General features: G+C 35.6%; 2 protein-coding genes across 3 annotated transcripts; one reads left to right on the top strand and one right to left on the bottom strand.

The window, feature by feature from the left end:
• The first annotated feature begins 524 nt into the window (after positions 1–524).
• On the top strand, positions 525–5927 carry LOC145003829 (cellulose synthase A catalytic subunit 3 [UDP-forming]-like). 2 transcript variants are annotated; one of them, XM_078962741.1, is made up of 15 exons: positions 525–609; positions 1085–1200; positions 1297–1492; positions 1650–1873; positions 1985–2096; positions 2194–2389; positions 2473–2739; positions 2822–3167; positions 3280–3417; positions 3518–3643; positions 3723–3935; positions 4010–4274; positions 4409–4611; positions 4697–5047; positions 5116–5927. In XM_078962741.1, the coding sequence occupies exons 2-15, from the start codon at positions 1180–1182 to the stop codon at positions 5698–5700; spliced, it is 3243 nt and encodes a 1080-aa protein (XP_078818867.1). In that variant the 5' UTR covers positions 525–609; positions 1085–1179; the 3' UTR covers positions 5701–5927. The 2 variants fall into 2 exon arrangements, with proteins under 2 accessions (XP_078818867.1, XP_078818866.1); XM_078962740.1 differs by lacking the exon at positions 525–609 and adding an exon at positions 653–803.
• A 4424-nt stretch (positions 5928–10351) lies between these two features.
• Positions 10352–16959, bottom strand: VPS54. Its single transcript, XM_078963112.1, has 20 exons — positions 15665–16959; positions 15035–15097; positions 14367–14446; positions 14165–14282; positions 14012–14086; positions 13786–13942; positions 13516–13604; positions 13147–13388; positions 12890–13061; positions 12721–12804; positions 12462–12638; positions 12290–12381; positions 12030–12183; positions 11834–11915; positions 11614–11693; positions 11357–11518; positions 11212–11279; positions 11029–11109; positions 10677–10887; positions 10352–10572 (listed from the first exon to the last, which is right to left on the bottom strand). Exons 1-19 carry the CDS (start codon positions 16457–16459, stop codon positions 10746–10748), a joined length of 2913 nt encoding a protein of 970 aa, XP_078819238.1. The 5' UTR covers positions 16460–16959; the 3' UTR covers positions 10352–10572; positions 10677–10745.
• Between the last annotated feature and the right edge of the window lie 1632 nt (positions 16960–18591).

Genomic DNA, 18591 nt, shown 5'->3' with positions numbered 1-18591 from the left:
GAGAAATGAACTCACCCCTAGGAAAAGAAGTCTCCGACCATCAAAATCAGAGAAGGAAACCGTTGGTGAACTCCGACAAGAATGTTTGTCGCCGACAGTCGTTCCAGACACCGATCATGGTAGAGGGTGGAGGGTGGAGATGATAATGAAGGGGCTGCTCTCCTCCTATAAAGATGAGAGGAGGTTGAGTTATTTATTCATTTATTCTTTGTTTTAAGTTTTAAAAAAATAAAGTAAATTTATTTATATATTTTAGCAATTAAAAAAATAATAAATATAAATTGTAAGGGCATACTCATCTTTTTAAATGCTAAAAAATCCTTAATTAGACCATTAATACATGATCAAAAGTTTACCAAAACTACTTAGAATCATGGGACCATTTTTACAATTTTGTGTCTGATGTGGAGATGCCTATGGGAGTGGGATTGAACTACTAATGTACTTGTTTTCCTAAAATGCACAAAAAGTGCATGTGATCAAATAGTACAGGGTCCATTTTTGTAATTCAGTCATCAGAGAAACGGTACCTTTTTAGCGGTGTCGGTGGAGACGAAAGGAGAGCATTGACAGTGGAATTCAGTAGCCACAGCGTCGCTTTCGTCTGGGGTAAGCAATTTGCTCTATCAATTATATATCTCTAACAGCTGTACGATTTGGATCATTCACCCACCAGATATATCTTTGTTTTATTCATATAATCGTTACCTTTACAAAAGACATACTGAAAAAAAGGCTTCTATCGATCTTCGCCACTCGATCAATATCTTTTAGTCCTCAGCTCTCAGTTCGGGTTTCATCTGGTAACTTCGCTGATTATCTATCCAGTCGTTTTAATTCTGAAGAAATTCAGTAGTTTGTTTGTACGGCGTGCACTACGATCAAATTTACCAAATTACGGCATAATCGTGTTTGGAACATTATGATCTGCATGCCTATGTTTGCATTAACCGATTTGCTCTTAATCTCAAAATCCGATAGCAAGCCTATATCACCGGAATTCAACCTTCTAATACCCCTTCCTTTACTCAATTTCATATGAATTTGCTAGAATAAGGAATTTTGATTTTGTGATTTTCACCAGGTCTTCACGTTTACGGCTTCTAGCTATGATCAGCAGAAGCATTTCTGGCTGATAGATTGTTGAGTTTGCAATTGGTTGATTTCGAGCTAAGCACAATGGAATCAGGAGAAATTGGGGTTAGTATCTGTATTTACACTAGAAGCTTTACAGTTGTTAAGCGGAAGATTAGCCTTTTCGGTTCAGTTTACATTCTTGATGCTTTGATTGTGCAGGGGAAGTCTTTGAAGACTGTGGGAGGTCAAGTTTGTCAGATATGTGGCGATAATGTTGGCAGCACAGAAAAAGGAGAATTGTTCATTGCTTGTGATGTCTGTGCATTCCCAGTTTGCAGGCCATGCTATGAATATGAGCGCAAAGATGGCAATCAGTCTTGCCCTCAATGCAAAACCAGATACAAGAGACAAAAAGGTTGTGACTTTTGATTTACTTCATAGCGTCCCCTATTTCTTCTTTTCTTTTTAATCCCCATTAGGTGCTACCTGGATGAATGATGTTTAACAGTATCATCTAACATATGTGGTATTTGTCCTCCTTCACATCAACTCATTAATTTTGTTGAACACAGGAAGCCCTGCTGTTTTTGGAGACAAAGAAGAGGATGTTGATGTTGATGTTGATGACAATACTGCTGACTTTCCCTTAACAGAAAGTCAAGCTGATAAGCAGAAGATAGCACAGCGCATGCTGAGCTGGCACATGACATATGGACGAGGGGAAGATACTAATGCTCCAGTTTATGATAAAGAGATTCCTCGTAACCACATACCTTCACTAACCAGTGCACAAGAGGTTGGATGCTTCATTTGCTTGTGTAGTAGTAGTATAGCATCCTACTTTCATCTCTGTCTTTTACTATTCTTTTCATTTTTAACCCTAATATGTAATCATGTTTTTTGTTAGGTTTCTGGTGAGTTCTCTGCAGCATCTCCTGAACGTCTTTCAATGGCCTCTCCTTCACCAGGGGGTAGAAGAACACACTCCCTCCCTTACCATGGTGATGTTAATCAATCACGTATGTTTTATGCTTCAATAATACTACCACATTAATTAATCTATCTTCAAGATACATTTTTCTCATTTTGAAGAAAATGTTTTTATTTTTTATGCAGCTAACATTAGGGTTGTGGACCCTGTGAGGGAGTTTGGAACTGCAGGATTAGGGAATGTTGCATGGAAAGAAAGAGTTGAGGGATGGAAGTTAAAACAAGACAAGAATGTGGTTCCATTGACAACTAGCCATGCTGCTTCTGAAAGAGGTCAAGATATTGATGCCACTACTGATGTTCTAGTTGATGACTCATTGTTGTAAGTCAATAATTTGACTATTAACTTTTGGTAATTTGAAAGGACTTTTTTTTTTTTTAATGTTTTGTTTTTGTTTCCTGAAGGAATGATGAAGCCAGACAGCCTCTTTCAAGGAAGGTTTCAATTCCATCATCAAGGATTAATCCATACAGAATGGTTATTGTACTTCGGTTGGTGATTCTTTGCATCTTCTTGCATTATCGGATAACAAATCCAGTGACAAATGCATATCCCTTGTGGTTACTCTCTGTTATATGTGAGATCTGGTTTGCAATATCTTGGATTTTGGATCAATTCCCCAAATGGCTACCTGTAAATCGTGAAACGTATCTTGATAGATTAGCTCTGAGGTGATAAATATCTGACTCTTTAATAGGCTCATTCATCTGTGAAAAAACTAAAAAGACATGAATACCCTTGTTGTGATAACAGGTATGACAGGGAAGGAGAAACGTCACAATTAGCTGCGGTTGACATTTTTGTGAGTACAGTGGATCCATTAAAGGAGCCTCCTCTAGTCACAGCAAACACTGTTCTATCTATTCTTGCAGTTGACTATCCAGTTGACAAAGTTTCTTGCTATGTTTCTGATGATGGAGCTGCCATGTTGACTTTTGAAGCTTTATCTGAAACATCAGAGTTTGCAAGAAAATGGGTTCCTTTTTGCAAAAAATACAGCATTGAACCCCGAGCTCCTGAATGGTATTTCAACCAGAAAATTGATTACTTGAAAGATAAAATTCAGCCAACATTTGTCAAAGATCGTAGACTTATGAAGGTGAGATTATTTACATCTTTGTTGTTTACTAAGAAATGAATAAAAAATGACTATTAGACCCTTATCCGATAACCTAATTGGATTATATCAAAATATGTTCGACTCCTTGCAGAGAGAATATGAAGAATTCAAAATCCGTATAAATGCCCTTGTTGCCAAGGCTCAAAAGGTCCCTGAAGAGGGCTGGATAATGCAAGATGGCACACCATGGCCTGGAAACAACACCAGAGATCATCCAGGAATGATCCAGGTAATTTTCTATTACCTAAAAAGGGCATTTTGGTCTTTTTATTTTTAAAAAGATGTCAAATGACTAGTATACCCTTATCTGACACTTGATGTTTCTCCAGGTTTTCTTAGGTCAGAGTGGTGGGTTTGATAGTGAAGGCAATGAGCTGCCACGACTAGTCTACGTTTCGCGAGAAAAACGTCCGGGATTTCAACATCACAAAAAAGCTGGTGCCATGAATGCACTTGTGCGTAATTTTTCACATTCAACCCTTCAAGTTTTGCATCTTTGCGTAAATGACCCTAAAAAACTTTGTAAACCTGTAGGTTCGCGTGTCGGCTGTGCTTACAAACGGGCCTTTCTTGTTGAATCTTGATTGTGATCATTATATCAACAACAGTAAAGCAGTGAGGGAAGCTATGTGTTTCATGATGGATCCAAATCTTGGAAAATACGTTTGTTATGTTCAGTTTCCTCAAAGATTCGATGGAATTGATAGAAATGATCGTTACGCCAACCGAAACACTGTGTTTTTTGATGTAAGTTTTTTTTTTTTTTTCAATTGAAGTTTTATTTTCTTACGACAACCTTTTTTTGTTTGTTTGTTTGACAGATTAACTTGAGAGGTTTAGATGGGATTCAAGGTCCTGTTTATGTGGGAACTGGATGTGTTTTCAATAGGACAGCGTTATATGGGTATGAACCTCCTCTTAAACCCAAGAAAAAGAGAGAAGGGGGTTTCTTATCAAGCTGTTTTGGTGGATCAAAAAAGAAAAGTCAATCGAATAAAAAAGGGTTAGATAAAAAGCAATCTGGCAAACATGTTGACCCCACTGTGCCGATATTTAACCTAGAAGACATAGAAGAAGGCGTTGAAGGTACAATTTTCACCCTCTATTACTTTCTATCCTTATTTCTTTAAAAGAAAAAACTTTAGGGACGAAAAATGCAAAAAAGACGTAACACAGGGACCAAAACTGAAATTTATGTAAACACTACGATTTTTCATTAGGAGCTGGGCTTGATGATGAGAAGTCATTGCTGATGTCACAAATGACACTTGAGAAAAGATTTGGGCAATCAGCTGTTTTTGTTGCATCCACACTTATGGAGAACGGAGGTGTGCCTCAATCTGCAGCACCGGAGACTCTTTTGAAAGAGGCTATTCATGTTATCAGTTGTGGGTATGAAGACAAAACAGACTGGGGAACTGAGGTTAGTAATTAATTAACTATTATCCTCATCGACTGTAGTTCAGATAAAATATATAAATGAAAGTACATTTTGCTGTTTCTTACAGATCGGATGGATTTACGGGTCGGTGACGGAAGATATTCTTACGGGATTCAAAATGCACGCGCGTGGTTGGCGATCGATATACTGTATGCCACCTCGTCCAGCTTTCAAAGGTTCAGCTCCTATCAATTTATCAGATCGATTAAACCAAGTGCTTCGTTGGGCTTTGGGATCAGTTGAAATTCTCTTCAGCAGACATTGTCCTATTTGGTATGGATATAATGGACGCCTGAAATGGCTCGAACGTTTTGCATACATCAACACAACAATCTATCCAATCACCTCAATTCCGCTCGTCGTCTACTGTACTCTGCCAGCTGTCTGTCTTCTCACCGGAAAATTCATCATCCCCCAGGTTTGTGCTTCATCGCGTTATCACTTCTCGTATTTCGTACTCTGTTAATTACATTTTCATCTTCGCAGATTAGTAATCTCGCAAGTTTATGGTTCATATCACTTTTTCTCTCAATCTTCGCAACTGGAATCCTTGAAATGAGATGGAGTGGAGTCGGAATTGACGAGTGGTGGAGAAACGAACAGTTTTGGGTCATCGGAGGTGTTTCCGCTCATCTCTTCGCCGTATTCCAAGGTCTTTTGAAAGTCCTCGCCGGAATCGACACCAATTTCACCGTCACCTCAAAGGCGTCGGACGAAGACGGTGATTTTGCGGAGCTTTACTTGTTTAAATGGACGACGCTTCTGATTGCGCCGACGACTCTGTTGATTGTGAATTTAGTCGGAGTGGTGGCCGGAATTTCGTACGCGATTAACAGTGGGTATCAGTCGTGGGGCCCGCTATTTGGTAAACTTTTCTTTGCGTTTTGGGTGATTGTACATCTTTACCCTTTTCTCAAGGGTTTGATGGGGAAACAGAATCGGATGCCGACGATTGTTGTTGTGTGGTCGATTCTTCTTGCGTCGATCTTCTCGTTGTTGTGGGTGAGGATTGACCCGTTTACGACTCGGGTTACGGGCCCGGATGTTAAGTATTGTGGAATAAACTGTTGAGTTGAAGGAAAGACGTACAAGTATGTGTAGTGTTTTTAAGTCTTTATTTATGGATAGTATTTAAGGTGTCTGGGTAATTATTGTGCAGAAAAAAACTGGGGATGTTTTTTTCCAGTTGGGATAAGTTTTTTAGGTTAATATTTTAGTTTTTATAAATGTGTAAAGTTGTTTAACGAGTATATGATTGCAAATTGTGTTATGGCAAATGTGATAGGGAATCTGAATGATTTAGTGTTGTTTGGTAAGGTTGCCGAATCGGATGATAATGTAAAAAAAGTTACCGGTTTGATCTTCTAACAAAAAGTAACTTTGAAAAAACCAGTTTTGTCTAACCAATTCACAAATTAGTAACAGGTGTCTGTTTTCATAAAATTTGGAAAGGAATAAAGCAGAAAAAATATGAAAGTTAAGGGTCTTTCGATAAATCCTAAATTTTGATGGGATAATGACTTGAAAGGGTAACGAAGTTTTGATTTTTGTCACATTAAGTCACTAAACTTTTTTTCATTATCTATTTGTCATTGAACTATTGAAACTGTTCACATTTTACTCTTATGACCGGCTGTTGTCGGTCATAAGGGTAAAATGTGACCGTTTCAATAGTTTAATGGCAAATAGATAACGAAAAAAAGTTTAGTGACTAAATATGAACAAAATCGAAAGTTCGTTTCCCTCTAAAAATTTCAATGACTAAATGTGAACAAACTTCCTCTTGTATTATGTTTTACCAAATTATTTATTTTTGTTAAATTGTAGCAACATTTGTTGATGAAGAAATCTATGAAATAAAAAAAAACAAAAACAAAACCCTGAAAAGATATTTAAAAAAATAAAAAACCAAAACCAAAATAAAAAACCAATGGTTTGACATTTTCCAAAATAAAAAATCAAAATTTCCAATCTGATTTTGGTTTTACAAAAAAATGAACCATTCCCACTTATGTGAATTATGACCATTGGTTTGGCATGCGAAATTTGTGACATCCAATGAATATATAGTTACAACATCGTGTGAACTTGTAATTCATAGTAAGGGGTTAGAGTATCATCGCATGAATACGTAGTTACAACATCGCCTGAAATCGTGATTCATCACCTACAGGTTATGGGCCTGCTGGTGTTTTCACTGGGTTGTCTACAATAATCCGTGGTCGCCATCTATACTCTGGTAGATTACTACATCGCCACATTGTTGGTTAAGGTTATGGTATCTCCTTTCATCCTACATCACATATTCATCATCATCTATTTACCTAATTATCATCACATTTCTATCATCACCTATCTCTCATCATTTTATTTCATCACATTGCTGGTTAAGGTTATGCTTCATAACTTCGAACCCCAAGGTTTACTCTACTAAAGCTTCATATTCTCGGTTCTATGGACCTAGAAGGGTCCAGATCTATCACACCAAAAAGCTCAAGATAGCTCTTCCCCTCACTCTACACACTCAAGCTCGCTAGGGTTCTCACTTATGGGAAATGTAGTCGCAATTGAAGGCCATAAGTGGCTTTAAATATGGCTCGGGACCAAAGATTTAGGGTTTCTGCCAACAGCGCGGATTCGTCGAGTCGCCTCACCGACTTGTCGAGTCCATTCATTAATCCGAGTCATCAGTCGCGACCTTACTCGACAAGTTGAGGCGTCAACTCGTCGAGTCTCTCTTCTTAACTCAAAAGAAAAATACTTAAATTATGATACCTGGAAATCCGGATGTTACATTTTGTTTTTTTATTTCATAGATTTCTTCATCAACAAATGTTGCTACAATTAAACAAAAATAAATAATTTTGCTAAAACATAATACAATAGGAAGTTTGTTCACATTTAGTCATTGAACTTTTTAGAGAGAAACGAACTTTCAATTTTGTTCACATTTAGTCACTAAACTTTTTTTCGTTATCTATTTGCCACTAAACTATTGAAACTGTTCACATTTTACCCTTATGACCGATAACAGCCGGTCATAAGGGTAAAATGTGAACAGTTTCAATAGTTCAATGGCAAATAGATAACGAAAAAAAATTTAGTGACTAAATGTGACAAAAATCGAAAGTTCGTTACCCTTTCAAATCATTATCCCAATTTTTATTGATAACAAAACCAAACGTCTCAAAAATCAGACAAAATCACAAATATAATAAAGAAGATAAACATGTCGGTCTTGAGAATTTTAATATCTTTAAATGTCCAAGACGAGCGTGAAAGAAAAAGCATTTATCGTTATTATATATATATATATATATATATATATATATATATATATATATACTCAAAAAAATTAGGTCGTGTAGCTGTCCATTTTATCCCCTTCAACACCGTCATGAAGATTAAAGTATTAATCAGAAGCCTTAGATACTAGCATTAGCTCCAATCGGACAGTTTCCATCTTGAACGAAATTCCATGAAAAAAGAAAAATTAAAAGCATTCTTGCACTAGAAGAAATCAATGACGGGGAAGATGCACTCTCGCACAAGAAAATATCAATGGCAGGGAAGGAAGAAGAAGCTTACATGAGGTGATGATTTCGAGGAAGGAGGAAGATGTGTGGGCTTCAGTGAATATGTCGATGGGTTGTCTTTGTGGGAGGGATTATGCCGGCATATAAGAAAAGAGAAAAAAATATTTTAGGTTAAGGGTAAGAAGGGAAATCTTGCAAGGTTGAATCGTTAGGAGGTGCACTGCTAAAGAGTCTTTGGAATGGCGGTATCATCGTGTGTAGGAAAACTGTTTGTTCCCATATGGTTTATGGTTTAATTTTCATCGTGGATAAATATGAAAAATTAATAGTAGTATTAGAAGATGTGTGTGTTAAACCGTAAAAGAAAAGGTGCCATTATCATTTTTAAGTAAAAAGATGGACGAACCAAACACCCCGAATGTTGAACGGCTAAGAAGATGCCTCTTAATTGACATTAAGAGATACTAATTGGCAGTAGTGTTGTAAAATTCGTCGAGTTGGCTGATTACTCCTCCAAGTAGTCGCTACTCGGCCTTTTACCGAGGTGAGTTACAGAATTCCGAATACTCCCTGATCGCCGCCATACTGAACTGAGCAGTATTGTAAAACTTAGTCAACTCGATGATTAATATGTATAATATATACTTAATGATTTATTATTTAACACACTCACACATATTATTATTACTAAATATATATCTTAAATTTTCAGTAATTATTCACGAAATGAGACAATTATGTGTTTTTTTAGTTTTTGTGTATTCACATGTATCTAATTTTGTTATATATTTTGGTTAATTTATGATTTTAACTTATGATTTTGATATATATAATTTTCCTAAAAATATTTCTACATGAATTACCAAATCCGAGTACTACTGAGTACTCCCAAGTACTCGCTACTTGGTAATCGATCGAACAGGTATCGAGTAACGAGTACTACAACCTTGCTAATTGGTGGTTACAAGGAATGATATATTCCATCTAGATATTTAGAAGGTCGATGCATTATTATGTTAACATTGTGTCTAAGGCCAAACAGAGTAGAGGTGTCGATATCTGATGCGTATGCTGACGGAACACTAACTCTTCCAACACTTCCACCCCAAACATTTTTGTTTGTGATCCTTCTTCATCACACCCGAACTATCCACAACTAGACACCCAAATCTAATCTACAAACTCAATGTTTAGTGTTGTTCAATCGTTATATACCCAAATACCAAATGTCGCCGCAACAACTTTTTGCATCAAACCTCAACTTCATTCCAAGCCCCATTCCAACCCCATCATGAAACCCAACCCAAAACCAAAGCAAGAAAATAAAAAAACAAAACCCGAAAGGAAGGCCCCAACTAAGAAATGAGATCAGGAAGAGGAGGTTGAGTTGGCAAAAGCATAGACCGATATACTGTTTGGCTCCGTGTTACGGCTTTTTTTCCGAGGGATGCAACACAACATTGACAACCTAACTAAAGACCAAGTGTACTCGAGAAGGGGAAAGGTCAACGAAGTGGTCTCACAATTGTAATGATATTTACAACTTGTACAACCAATAAAAAAGCAGGGAAAATTAGGCAAGTATTTAACAAACCAGAATACATGTTTGGTGAAGAAATAGGGATGAATTTCAAGTTTTTTTTTTTCTGGACGTGTTATAAAAAAGATAATACACACACGCACACACACAAAAAAAAAAAAAAAAAAAAAAAAAAAACAACAACGTTTTGGGAAGGTTGATAATATGCATCGAGGTTTGCAATCTCGTAATCAACCGACTCAAACTCATATGAATTATTATGGGATGTTGATATGAGTGAGATATCGAAGTCAACCTTAACGACTAGGACGAAATACCCGATATTGAACCAACTTCTCGTCCGATGATATAGTGAAAAGGGCAAAGACAAGTTCAAATACAACAAGATATATATATATAACTTGGTGTTCTTTTTGGCGTTTTTATCGTTTAAGCTTTCTAGTTTCATTTTAATTTATACAACACATTTACCATGTCTACTCTCACCCAACCCGTTCACATGCTTCCCCTCATTTTCACCCACCAATGTATTCTCATCCTTTCTTTCCAACAATGATTTATAACATTTGTTATTTATCATCATTTTTATAGATGGGTTAAATCATTGTATTGTATTGTACGGTTTGGATACACGAATTTCAGCCAATACAAAATCACTACCATCTGCCAAGAATATATATATAACCACCAAAAGTAACAAAACAAAATCAAACACAAAATGAAAATAAAAAAAGAAAAGAAAAATATCAATCAACTTCAATCTTACATCTCTCTTATCTGTACCCATTAAGTTATACATTCCCGTTACCAAAAGTAGTCTCCTCAAAATTTGTATTTTTGAAAATTGCATCATATATCATCAAGCACCTGCCAACCAATATCTCACAGTTACTACCCTCTCCCTATAAACAAATCATCCGAGAGATACAAATTACAAGGGCGTTTACGTCTTTTTTTTTTTTTTTTTTTACCTCCAATTGGCTTTTGCTGTTTGTCTGTGTAATGATTTAACTACTACCCATAATAATAATAATATACTATTATTGATCAGCAGCTTCAGCAGATATTTTTTGGACCAAAGACTCAAGTTGACCTGCAAGTGGGGCCCCTGACTCACTACTTAACTTGGCTGATGGCAATGATCTTATGCATCCAAGGATATGCTGGATATCACAATTAAGCCTATAAAAAAAACATATAATTAAAATGGTGTATCCTTTTAAAGAATTAAAAATTTTATTAGTGAAATTGTGCAAATGACATAAATGCCCTTGTCATGTAAAGTTGAGGTAATTTATAATTTATATATAAAAATGCAAGAACCTGGTCTTTATTTGTTGATTGGTAATATCCACGTGTGAAAAAGCATCAGATATTTGTATGTCAAAGATGATTGTCACTTCTCTGCAAGAAACATTAATCATACCACATGTAATCAATTAAATTAAGTCAAAAAAGAAAACAAATTTTATATCATATGATTAAAAGAAAAAAAAAAAGACTCACTTGAATATTTCTTGAACATCAGGTTCATGCAAAGTTCGTGAAAGCACACGTTGAAGATATCCAACTTCCTAAAAATTAATCACATATTTATCAATAAAGAAGTAAAAAAATATTGCTATAAATTATTAAATTAATTATTTATTACCTTGGTGAGGGATTTAGCAAACTGACTAGGTTGTACATCAGTTTCATCAGATCGATTCCATGTTTCAATGATTTGAGGTAATCCACGAAGATGAACTAACAACCTTTCCCTCATTATTTGCACCAGTTTTGTATGTATCTCATCTCTATGCACTTTATAATCCTAAAAAATTTATATTTTTAATTTAAAATATTTACACTCACTTTATAATACCCAAGAATGGGAAAAAAAAATTTGTAAAAGAGTTTATTTATTACCTGTGATACCCGTTCAATTTCTGATAACAGCATTACTTTTCGTGTCTCAGGTACTTTCAGGAAAAGAAGCCTCCTAATTTCTTACATACATACATACACACACACACACACACACAGATGAACTGAACAAGTTATTATTATGTGGAATGTAAAGGATAAAAATTAAAATAGCGATTTAGTTTCATTCAGACGTTTTATTAAGTCTATAAATAAAACCTACCAGGGATAATAGCATGCACAAAACTCACAACCTGACTTGCCAATGCCAGATGTTTTGATGTAATTGACTTTAAACCAGACACCTGGAAAATGCCAATTAAACAGGATTTAATATATATATATATATATATATATATATATATATATATATATATATATATATATTTTAACAAAATAAAAATAAAAATAGTAGTCACCTGCATGGCACCAGCACCAAGAACAAGCTGACAAGCCCTTGTGTTGAAAAATTTCAACATTTCAAGAACACGATGAATAACTTCAGATGAAAGTGCTGGTAAAACAGCATTCATATCAATGTACTCTGATAGCATCTTCAACAGGATTAATCCACTGAAGAAACACACAACAAAATAATATCAATTTTTTATATTTTACACCAAATTCATATAAATAAATTAAGCATTCTTGAAAAACATTAGTTTACATGATTACTAACCAGTTTACCATGTGGTACCCAACACCTCTGAATGAGATCATATGAGCACCAGATTTTCCATGTTCATTCTTTGTTTTAACATTATGGTTAACCTGAAACACATCAAATTCGAATCCAATAAAAAGTTATAAATCAACTTCATTCTATTAATAAATAAATAAATAAATTCCACCTGTCCAGTGGTATCCACGATTCCATCAACAGACTGTTCGTTGTAGCTTTTATCATCGGAATCACCAACTCCTAAAGATTCCAAGCTAAAAAGGGAATCCACAATTCCCTGGAATTCATTAGGCACGTCTACTTCAACCCATGTTTCTTGATCAAGCACTGCTTTCAGTTTTGTCATCTATAACAACAATAACAATATTAATATTAATCAAACAAATTGTTGTTAGTTGTTATCATATTTGATAAAAATATAAAATCACCCGAGATTCATGTTGGAAATCAACAAAAGCTTTGGCTTGAGACTGTAATGTTCCACGGATGCTATATCCCAACCTTCCACCAATCTGTATATATGATTTAATAAAAAAAAAACATTATAGATTCAAATTTTTAAACATGTAATTCAACCTTGAAACTATAAAAATTTACCTTTTCTGTTGCAGTAACAAATTCTTGTGACACATTATATATTTGTAAAAACTCTTGCAGCCTTAATCTTGGATGCAAAAGAGCACGCACACCAAGAAGTTTTGCCCATCTTCCATGAGCTGCATCACAAGCTGCAAACACTGCTTCCGTGTTTTCCCTCAATACATCAGCTCTGCTAAATGACAAATTTGCCCCTGTTAGAAATTTCTCTAACAAATAGACCACATACATATATATGTATGTGTATAACAGATCACCTGAAATTTTTTGACAAATTTGATGGACTTGTGGCATCGTTTGATTTTGGTTGCATCGGGGACACCTTGATAGAATTCCTAGGAAAGGATCCAGACTGGGAATCACCCAGAGGGGCATTTTCGGAATTTAAAGCACCATGAGCAATTGCAGCAGCAACTGAATCAGCAGCATAATGACCATCAACATTGGACATTATCCATTCAATGGCTTTTTTAACTTCAGCAGCTCGAAGTAAGTGTGCCTGCATTCACTAATAGAATATAAATCAAGTTACATTTTATTGATGCATTAATTTAAAAAGACTCCAAATCTATTATTTTAAGTTCAAAAGAAAAAGAAAAAGAAAAAAATCTCCAATCACACGTTACCTGTACAATCTTGAAAATGGTGCCAAGAAGTTGAACAAAGCTTTCAGAAGACAAGCTTCTTAACTTACTTGCAAGTGATGAGCCTCCACCTGTACACCAAAAACTAATATTTACACAAATTCCATATCTTTAACAGTGTGAATTACCAATGTAGTTGCATATCTTTAACAATAATATGGATAAATAAATATAATGGATAAAAGATAAAAGTAAGAGTAAGGTATGTTGCTATTTTATGCAAGTTGCTGGATTAGTGAAGAATATGCACACCATCTGAATCAACAATTCGATCCCCTGATTTAAAATCAGAGTCTAAAGGTCTTGCAAGAAGAACAGGAAGCAGCTCTGCAACAACCGATTTTATAGCAGTTTTCATGTCAGATGTAACTGTATCGCGATATATTCTCAAAACAGTTGGAAGTTTTGCCTGAAAGTTACAAAAATACATAAGAAATTTCAAATAAAAAGATTTTTCATGTATACTAAAGGTACTTACAGTTCTAAGTAAGCCAATAATAAGAGGTAAAAGTCGATCATGGAAACTTGAGGTGTCTTCTTCAAGCAAGTTTATCTGTATCGCACACAATTAAATCATTTGGTCAGTCTTGTAGTTGTAAACACATCATTTGATGATATAATCTGTTCATACTTCATTATCTTCTCCATTTCCCAATGGGGTCATCTTTGCTTTTGCTTTACTTAATATAACCACATCCTTATCTCCAGAATCATTGATAGATGCATGCAAAAACTCTGATGAAAGAATGCTACAAAATTAAATAATACAAGTCACAACACAGAATTCTAAAAGAATAAACAAATAAGTAAAACAAAAGCAAAAACATACATACCTATTTACAGAATCTATTGCAGCAGCTACATGATCCTCAAGGTGACGAAAACAATGTAGGCCAGTTAATTGATCCCCATCCTGTAATTGAAGACAATTTTATATATATATATATATATATATATATATATATATATATATATATATATATATATATATATATATATTATAACTTACAAGGCAAAATGCAAGAAATAGCAATGTCTCCTTATCTAGTTTCCCTTCTTTTAAATACCTCCCAACTCCTCTCTCTCACGTTAAAAAGTCTCATTCAGACACTTTATTCAGTCTAGAAAAGAAACAGACCATATGTATACAACACTTCATCCAGACATTCAGCCACTTATACATGACATAATGGGAAAAAAGAAACAACCCCTAAATTTTACATAGTACAGCAGCAAATAGTAGAATTTAGATTTGTAACTTGCTGGTTAAGGTAGTTCTTTATGGCAATGCTATAGTGAAGCTAGCACAAGTGTCCAACTAGTTGTGTAATTACTATGAAAAGATGTATAACTTCTTTCAGACATAAAAGGAAACATATTATGTCAATGCTATTCACCCTGACTAATGATAAGTTGATAACTGATGAACTCCTTAATTATAGCAAATAAAACCATACAAGAAAGATGTTATCAAGCATAAGACAGTATGGTATTCAATTACCAGAAAATGCTTCAAATCATCAGTCACGTCTAAAGCTCCAGCACAATCAGCAGATGCAACAAGCTATAAAACAGAATAACAAGAGAATTACAGTCATTTCAAATTGCAAAGTTGTAATAAGAAGAAATAAAAGTATGATGCTACACTAAACAAACTAATGAAACTACATGGCTAGTTCTTGCATTAAACCCTTAATTTAACCATGTATCACAATTGATCCACTTGTTTTTGAGTTTCCAACGATCCAGATCTCTGTTATGTTGATTATTACTGACCTAGATAAAACCTCTTCGGATAATTAGTTGTCACTAAAAGACCTTTGTAACAGAAAAAGACACTAGGAGGAATATCAGAACAATAAAAAGCTAAAAGCAAGACTGGCAATGTATCCCACTTCCATTTCTTCCTTACAGTGTTGTACTTTACTTTCAACATTGTTTCTGATTAGGGCATTATAAATTGAAAAATGGAAGTAGGAAGAAATGAAAGTAGAATGCTACAGTAAAGTTGTTATTGTTTGCATCTGAATTGTTGTTAAATGTCAATTGATAACAATGTGGTTCAATCAAGGATTTCCAAATAAGCACACACAGACACAGAAACACCAGAAAAACAAAACAGAAGGGTTACCAACTTAAGAGCAGCAAGAGATTGGTTAACGTATAATATAAGCCTAAGCTTCTCCTGCAGTGCCAACATATCGCTCCGGGTATGATTTAACTCCTGAATTTGACGAGCTGAATCCACTAAATCTACATCCAAAAGCCTAATCGTCTCCTTCAATTCCCGGATCCGACTACATCCTTCAACAATCTTAAGATTCAAATCTTCTAACTGACCCTGTGCTTCAAAAAACGAATTGGAACGCAGCGAGATCTCCTTAACCAAATGAAGCTCGACCACATCCAAGTACTGAGACAACTTTTCTTGTAACACGGTGTTCTCAGCGATAGTAGAGAACGGGCTAGCCGCCCTGAAAGTTGCTCCATCTTCGAGTGCAAAATCCTCCTTGAAATACAATGAAGGAACTTCCCGCAAACATGCAACAAGAGCTTCCCCTGCCCTCTCATGGTGATCAATGGCATCCGCATCCCTGCTCTCCTTGTTTGAATGGTTCCGAATGTCTTCGAAACGGCTATGGTGATCGGAGATTGAGGATAAATATGATGTGAAATCGGATCTAGTTATTTCTAAACCAGGGGTTTTGTTGGCGGAAGGAGGAGCAAATTCAGCGACTTGTACAGCAGTTGAAGACGACCACCAACCGACCCAGGAGCCGTCGGAGACATGTGGGTTGTTGAGGATGGAGGATAAGTTTTGGGTACTTGCATCGGAAAGTGATTTCGATAACAAGGAGGAAGGGGTAGAATTATGTCGATTAATAGGGGCGAACCTTCCCGATCTGGGGGAAGGCTTTGGATCCATTTCTTTTTCACGATTTGTACAGCATCAATCAATCAGGTCTTTACACTTCCAATCTCAATCAAATCACATATACCGTTGTTTCACTTGGATTTGCTGGAATCAGTATTCGTAGATAGAAACCCTAAGAAATCAACTTGCATTGTCAGATCGAAAGTGGAGGTGAGGGGCCAGACGAGACGAGCTGTGATTATACACCCTGGTGCGTGGGTCTCATGTTACCATCATCAATTCAATCCAATGAATTATACCGATCTTCAATATCTCCGGTGTATTTTCTAGCGTTCTACGAGTAGACAAAAATTCAAAGCAAATAGCAAAATTTGCACACGGCTGGTTTTGAATTTTGGATCGGTTGTTCGAGATTTGGCTGATCGGTAATCAAACCCAAATCCAATATGAATTTGGTCTTGCAATTGTTACCAGATCTGAAAACCTAAAGTTTTATTCGGGTTAACTGGATATGTTATTTGATAATTGGATTCCCATTTTGATTAAGAGAAAAAGTTAAAAACAACCAACAAATATTTCTTTTTATTTTTGTCTATTTTTAAAAAATGTTTTTTAGCAAAATTTCCGATGGTACGTAGTTTTTGAGTGTGCAAAAGTACTTCAAGATTCTTCCATATAGATGGTCTTGGTCAATATTCGTCGTTCATTGAGTATCGGACTATACTTAAGTATCGCTTGTTGGAGGATATTTGAGTAGAGTGATGGTGGAGAATCATATTTCTCTTGGATCGTGTAACTTTACTTTCCGAACTTATATTTTCATTTTATGTCGGGTTATAGGAAATCCAGTATAGGATAATCCAAAATAGCACTTTTGTATCTAGATACAGAAACACAAGTCAAATCGTAAGAGGGTTCTGAGTTTGTATAGAAGAAGGAAAGCAGAAAAAAGGTTATAGACGACTCAATACAGGAGTCATATATATATATATATATATATATATATATATATATATATATATATATATATATATATATATATATCCCGGAGAGGGTTTATCTTCTATATTAGTTAGGAAAATCTCGAAATTAATGGTATAATCAATGGTTACCAAAATTTATAAGATTTATCAATTTTACCATAATCACCCATTAGAATTCGGTTTTTTCATAATGTAACTAATTCAAATTTCCGAAGACCTTATGGGCCGATGCCCCTCGACCCTACCTGCTGTCGCCAAGGGTGTTGCCCCTTGGACCCCACTAGGGGCTCTACCTCTAGTGTAACTACCCAATTTTCAAAAGAAAATTTTCATTTTTAAATAGTCAAAAACATTTACAGTAAACCATAAGATCTAAAGTATATTTGTTTTCAAATTCATAACATCAACAATATTATTCCAAACATTAGAGTATCCCATAGAAACGCCTGAGAGAGAGTGCATGTTGCGTCATAAAGCCTTGCTCTTGCTCTTAGGCTTAGATGTACCTGAAACAAATCCACAAAACTATAAGTTAATTTTTAGTGAGTTCCCAGAGCATACCCCACACAATCTATATAATCACATAATCATATTAGCTATAAAAACTACATAAACCACACAAGTCATGCATACAACATATAGGGATTTCGTGGGCTCGTCCCCGGGTCTTACTCCAGGATGTCATGGGCTCCTCACATGGTCTTACACTTAAGTGTCATGGGCTCTCCCATGGTCTTTAATAGAAAAGCCATAGGCTCTCCACATGGTCTTACATCCGGTTGCCATGGGCTCTCCCATGGTCTTTAATAGGAAAGTCATTGGCTCTCCACATGGTCTTACATCCGATTGTCATGGGCTCTCCCATGGTCTTTAGTAGGAAAGCCATAGGCTCTCCACATGGTCTTACATCCAGGTGTTGTGGGCTCTCCCATGGTCTTCCATACAAGAATACCACATATACAACTAGCATACTTCATAGCACATAACCAACTATCATGCCTCATAATATAACTTCAACTAGTGTACCACATATCATAAAATGGGTCGGCCATGTGCCTTCGACCCATTGGTATGGTGAGGAGACTCACCTCTCGTGAATGCTGAACTGACAAAATAAGATTATATAAGTCCCAACGCGCAGCTCCAACTCAACCGCCTAATATTCATCATGTGACTAACTTGTCAAAATCTCGAAATACC

This window comes from Lactuca saligna, chromosome 7 (genome assembly GCF_052625555.1).
Source record: "Lactuca saligna cultivar CGN05327 chromosome 7, ASM5262555v1, whole genome shotgun sequence".
NCBI classification, from domain to species: Eukaryota; Viridiplantae; Streptophyta; class Magnoliopsida; order Asterales; family Asteraceae; genus Lactuca; species Lactuca saligna.
The sequence above is the reverse complement of the archived record's forward strand: the minus strand, read 5'-3'. Positions and strand labels throughout refer to the sequence as shown.

Excerpts from the sequence above, each read along its gene's own strand:
- LOC145003829 (XM_078962741.1), top strand. The coding sequence starts at position 1,180 with ATGGAATCAGGAGAAATTGGG. Across the intron at positions 3,418-3,517 it reads ATCATCCAGGAATGATCCAG|GTTTTCTTAGGTCAGAGTGG; the intron begins GTAATTTTCTAT and ends ATGTTTCTCCAG. Across the intron at positions 4,275-4,408 it reads CATAGAAGAAGGCGTTGAAG|GAGCTGGGCTTGATGATGAG; the intron begins GTACAATTTTCA and ends ATTTTTCATTAG.
- VPS54 (XM_078963112.1), bottom strand. The coding sequence starts at position 16,459 with ATGGATCCAAAGCCTTCCCCCAGATCGGGAAGGTTCGCCCCTATTAAT. Across the intron at positions 13,605-13,785 it reads TCGAATTGTTGATTCAGATG|GTGGAGGCTCATCACTTGCA; the intron begins GTGTGCATATTC and ends TTTGGTGTACAG. Across the intron at positions 13,389-13,515 it reads CCATTTTCAAGATTGTACAG|GCACACTTACTTCGAGCTGC; the intron begins GTAACGTGTGAT and ends TAGTGAATGCAG.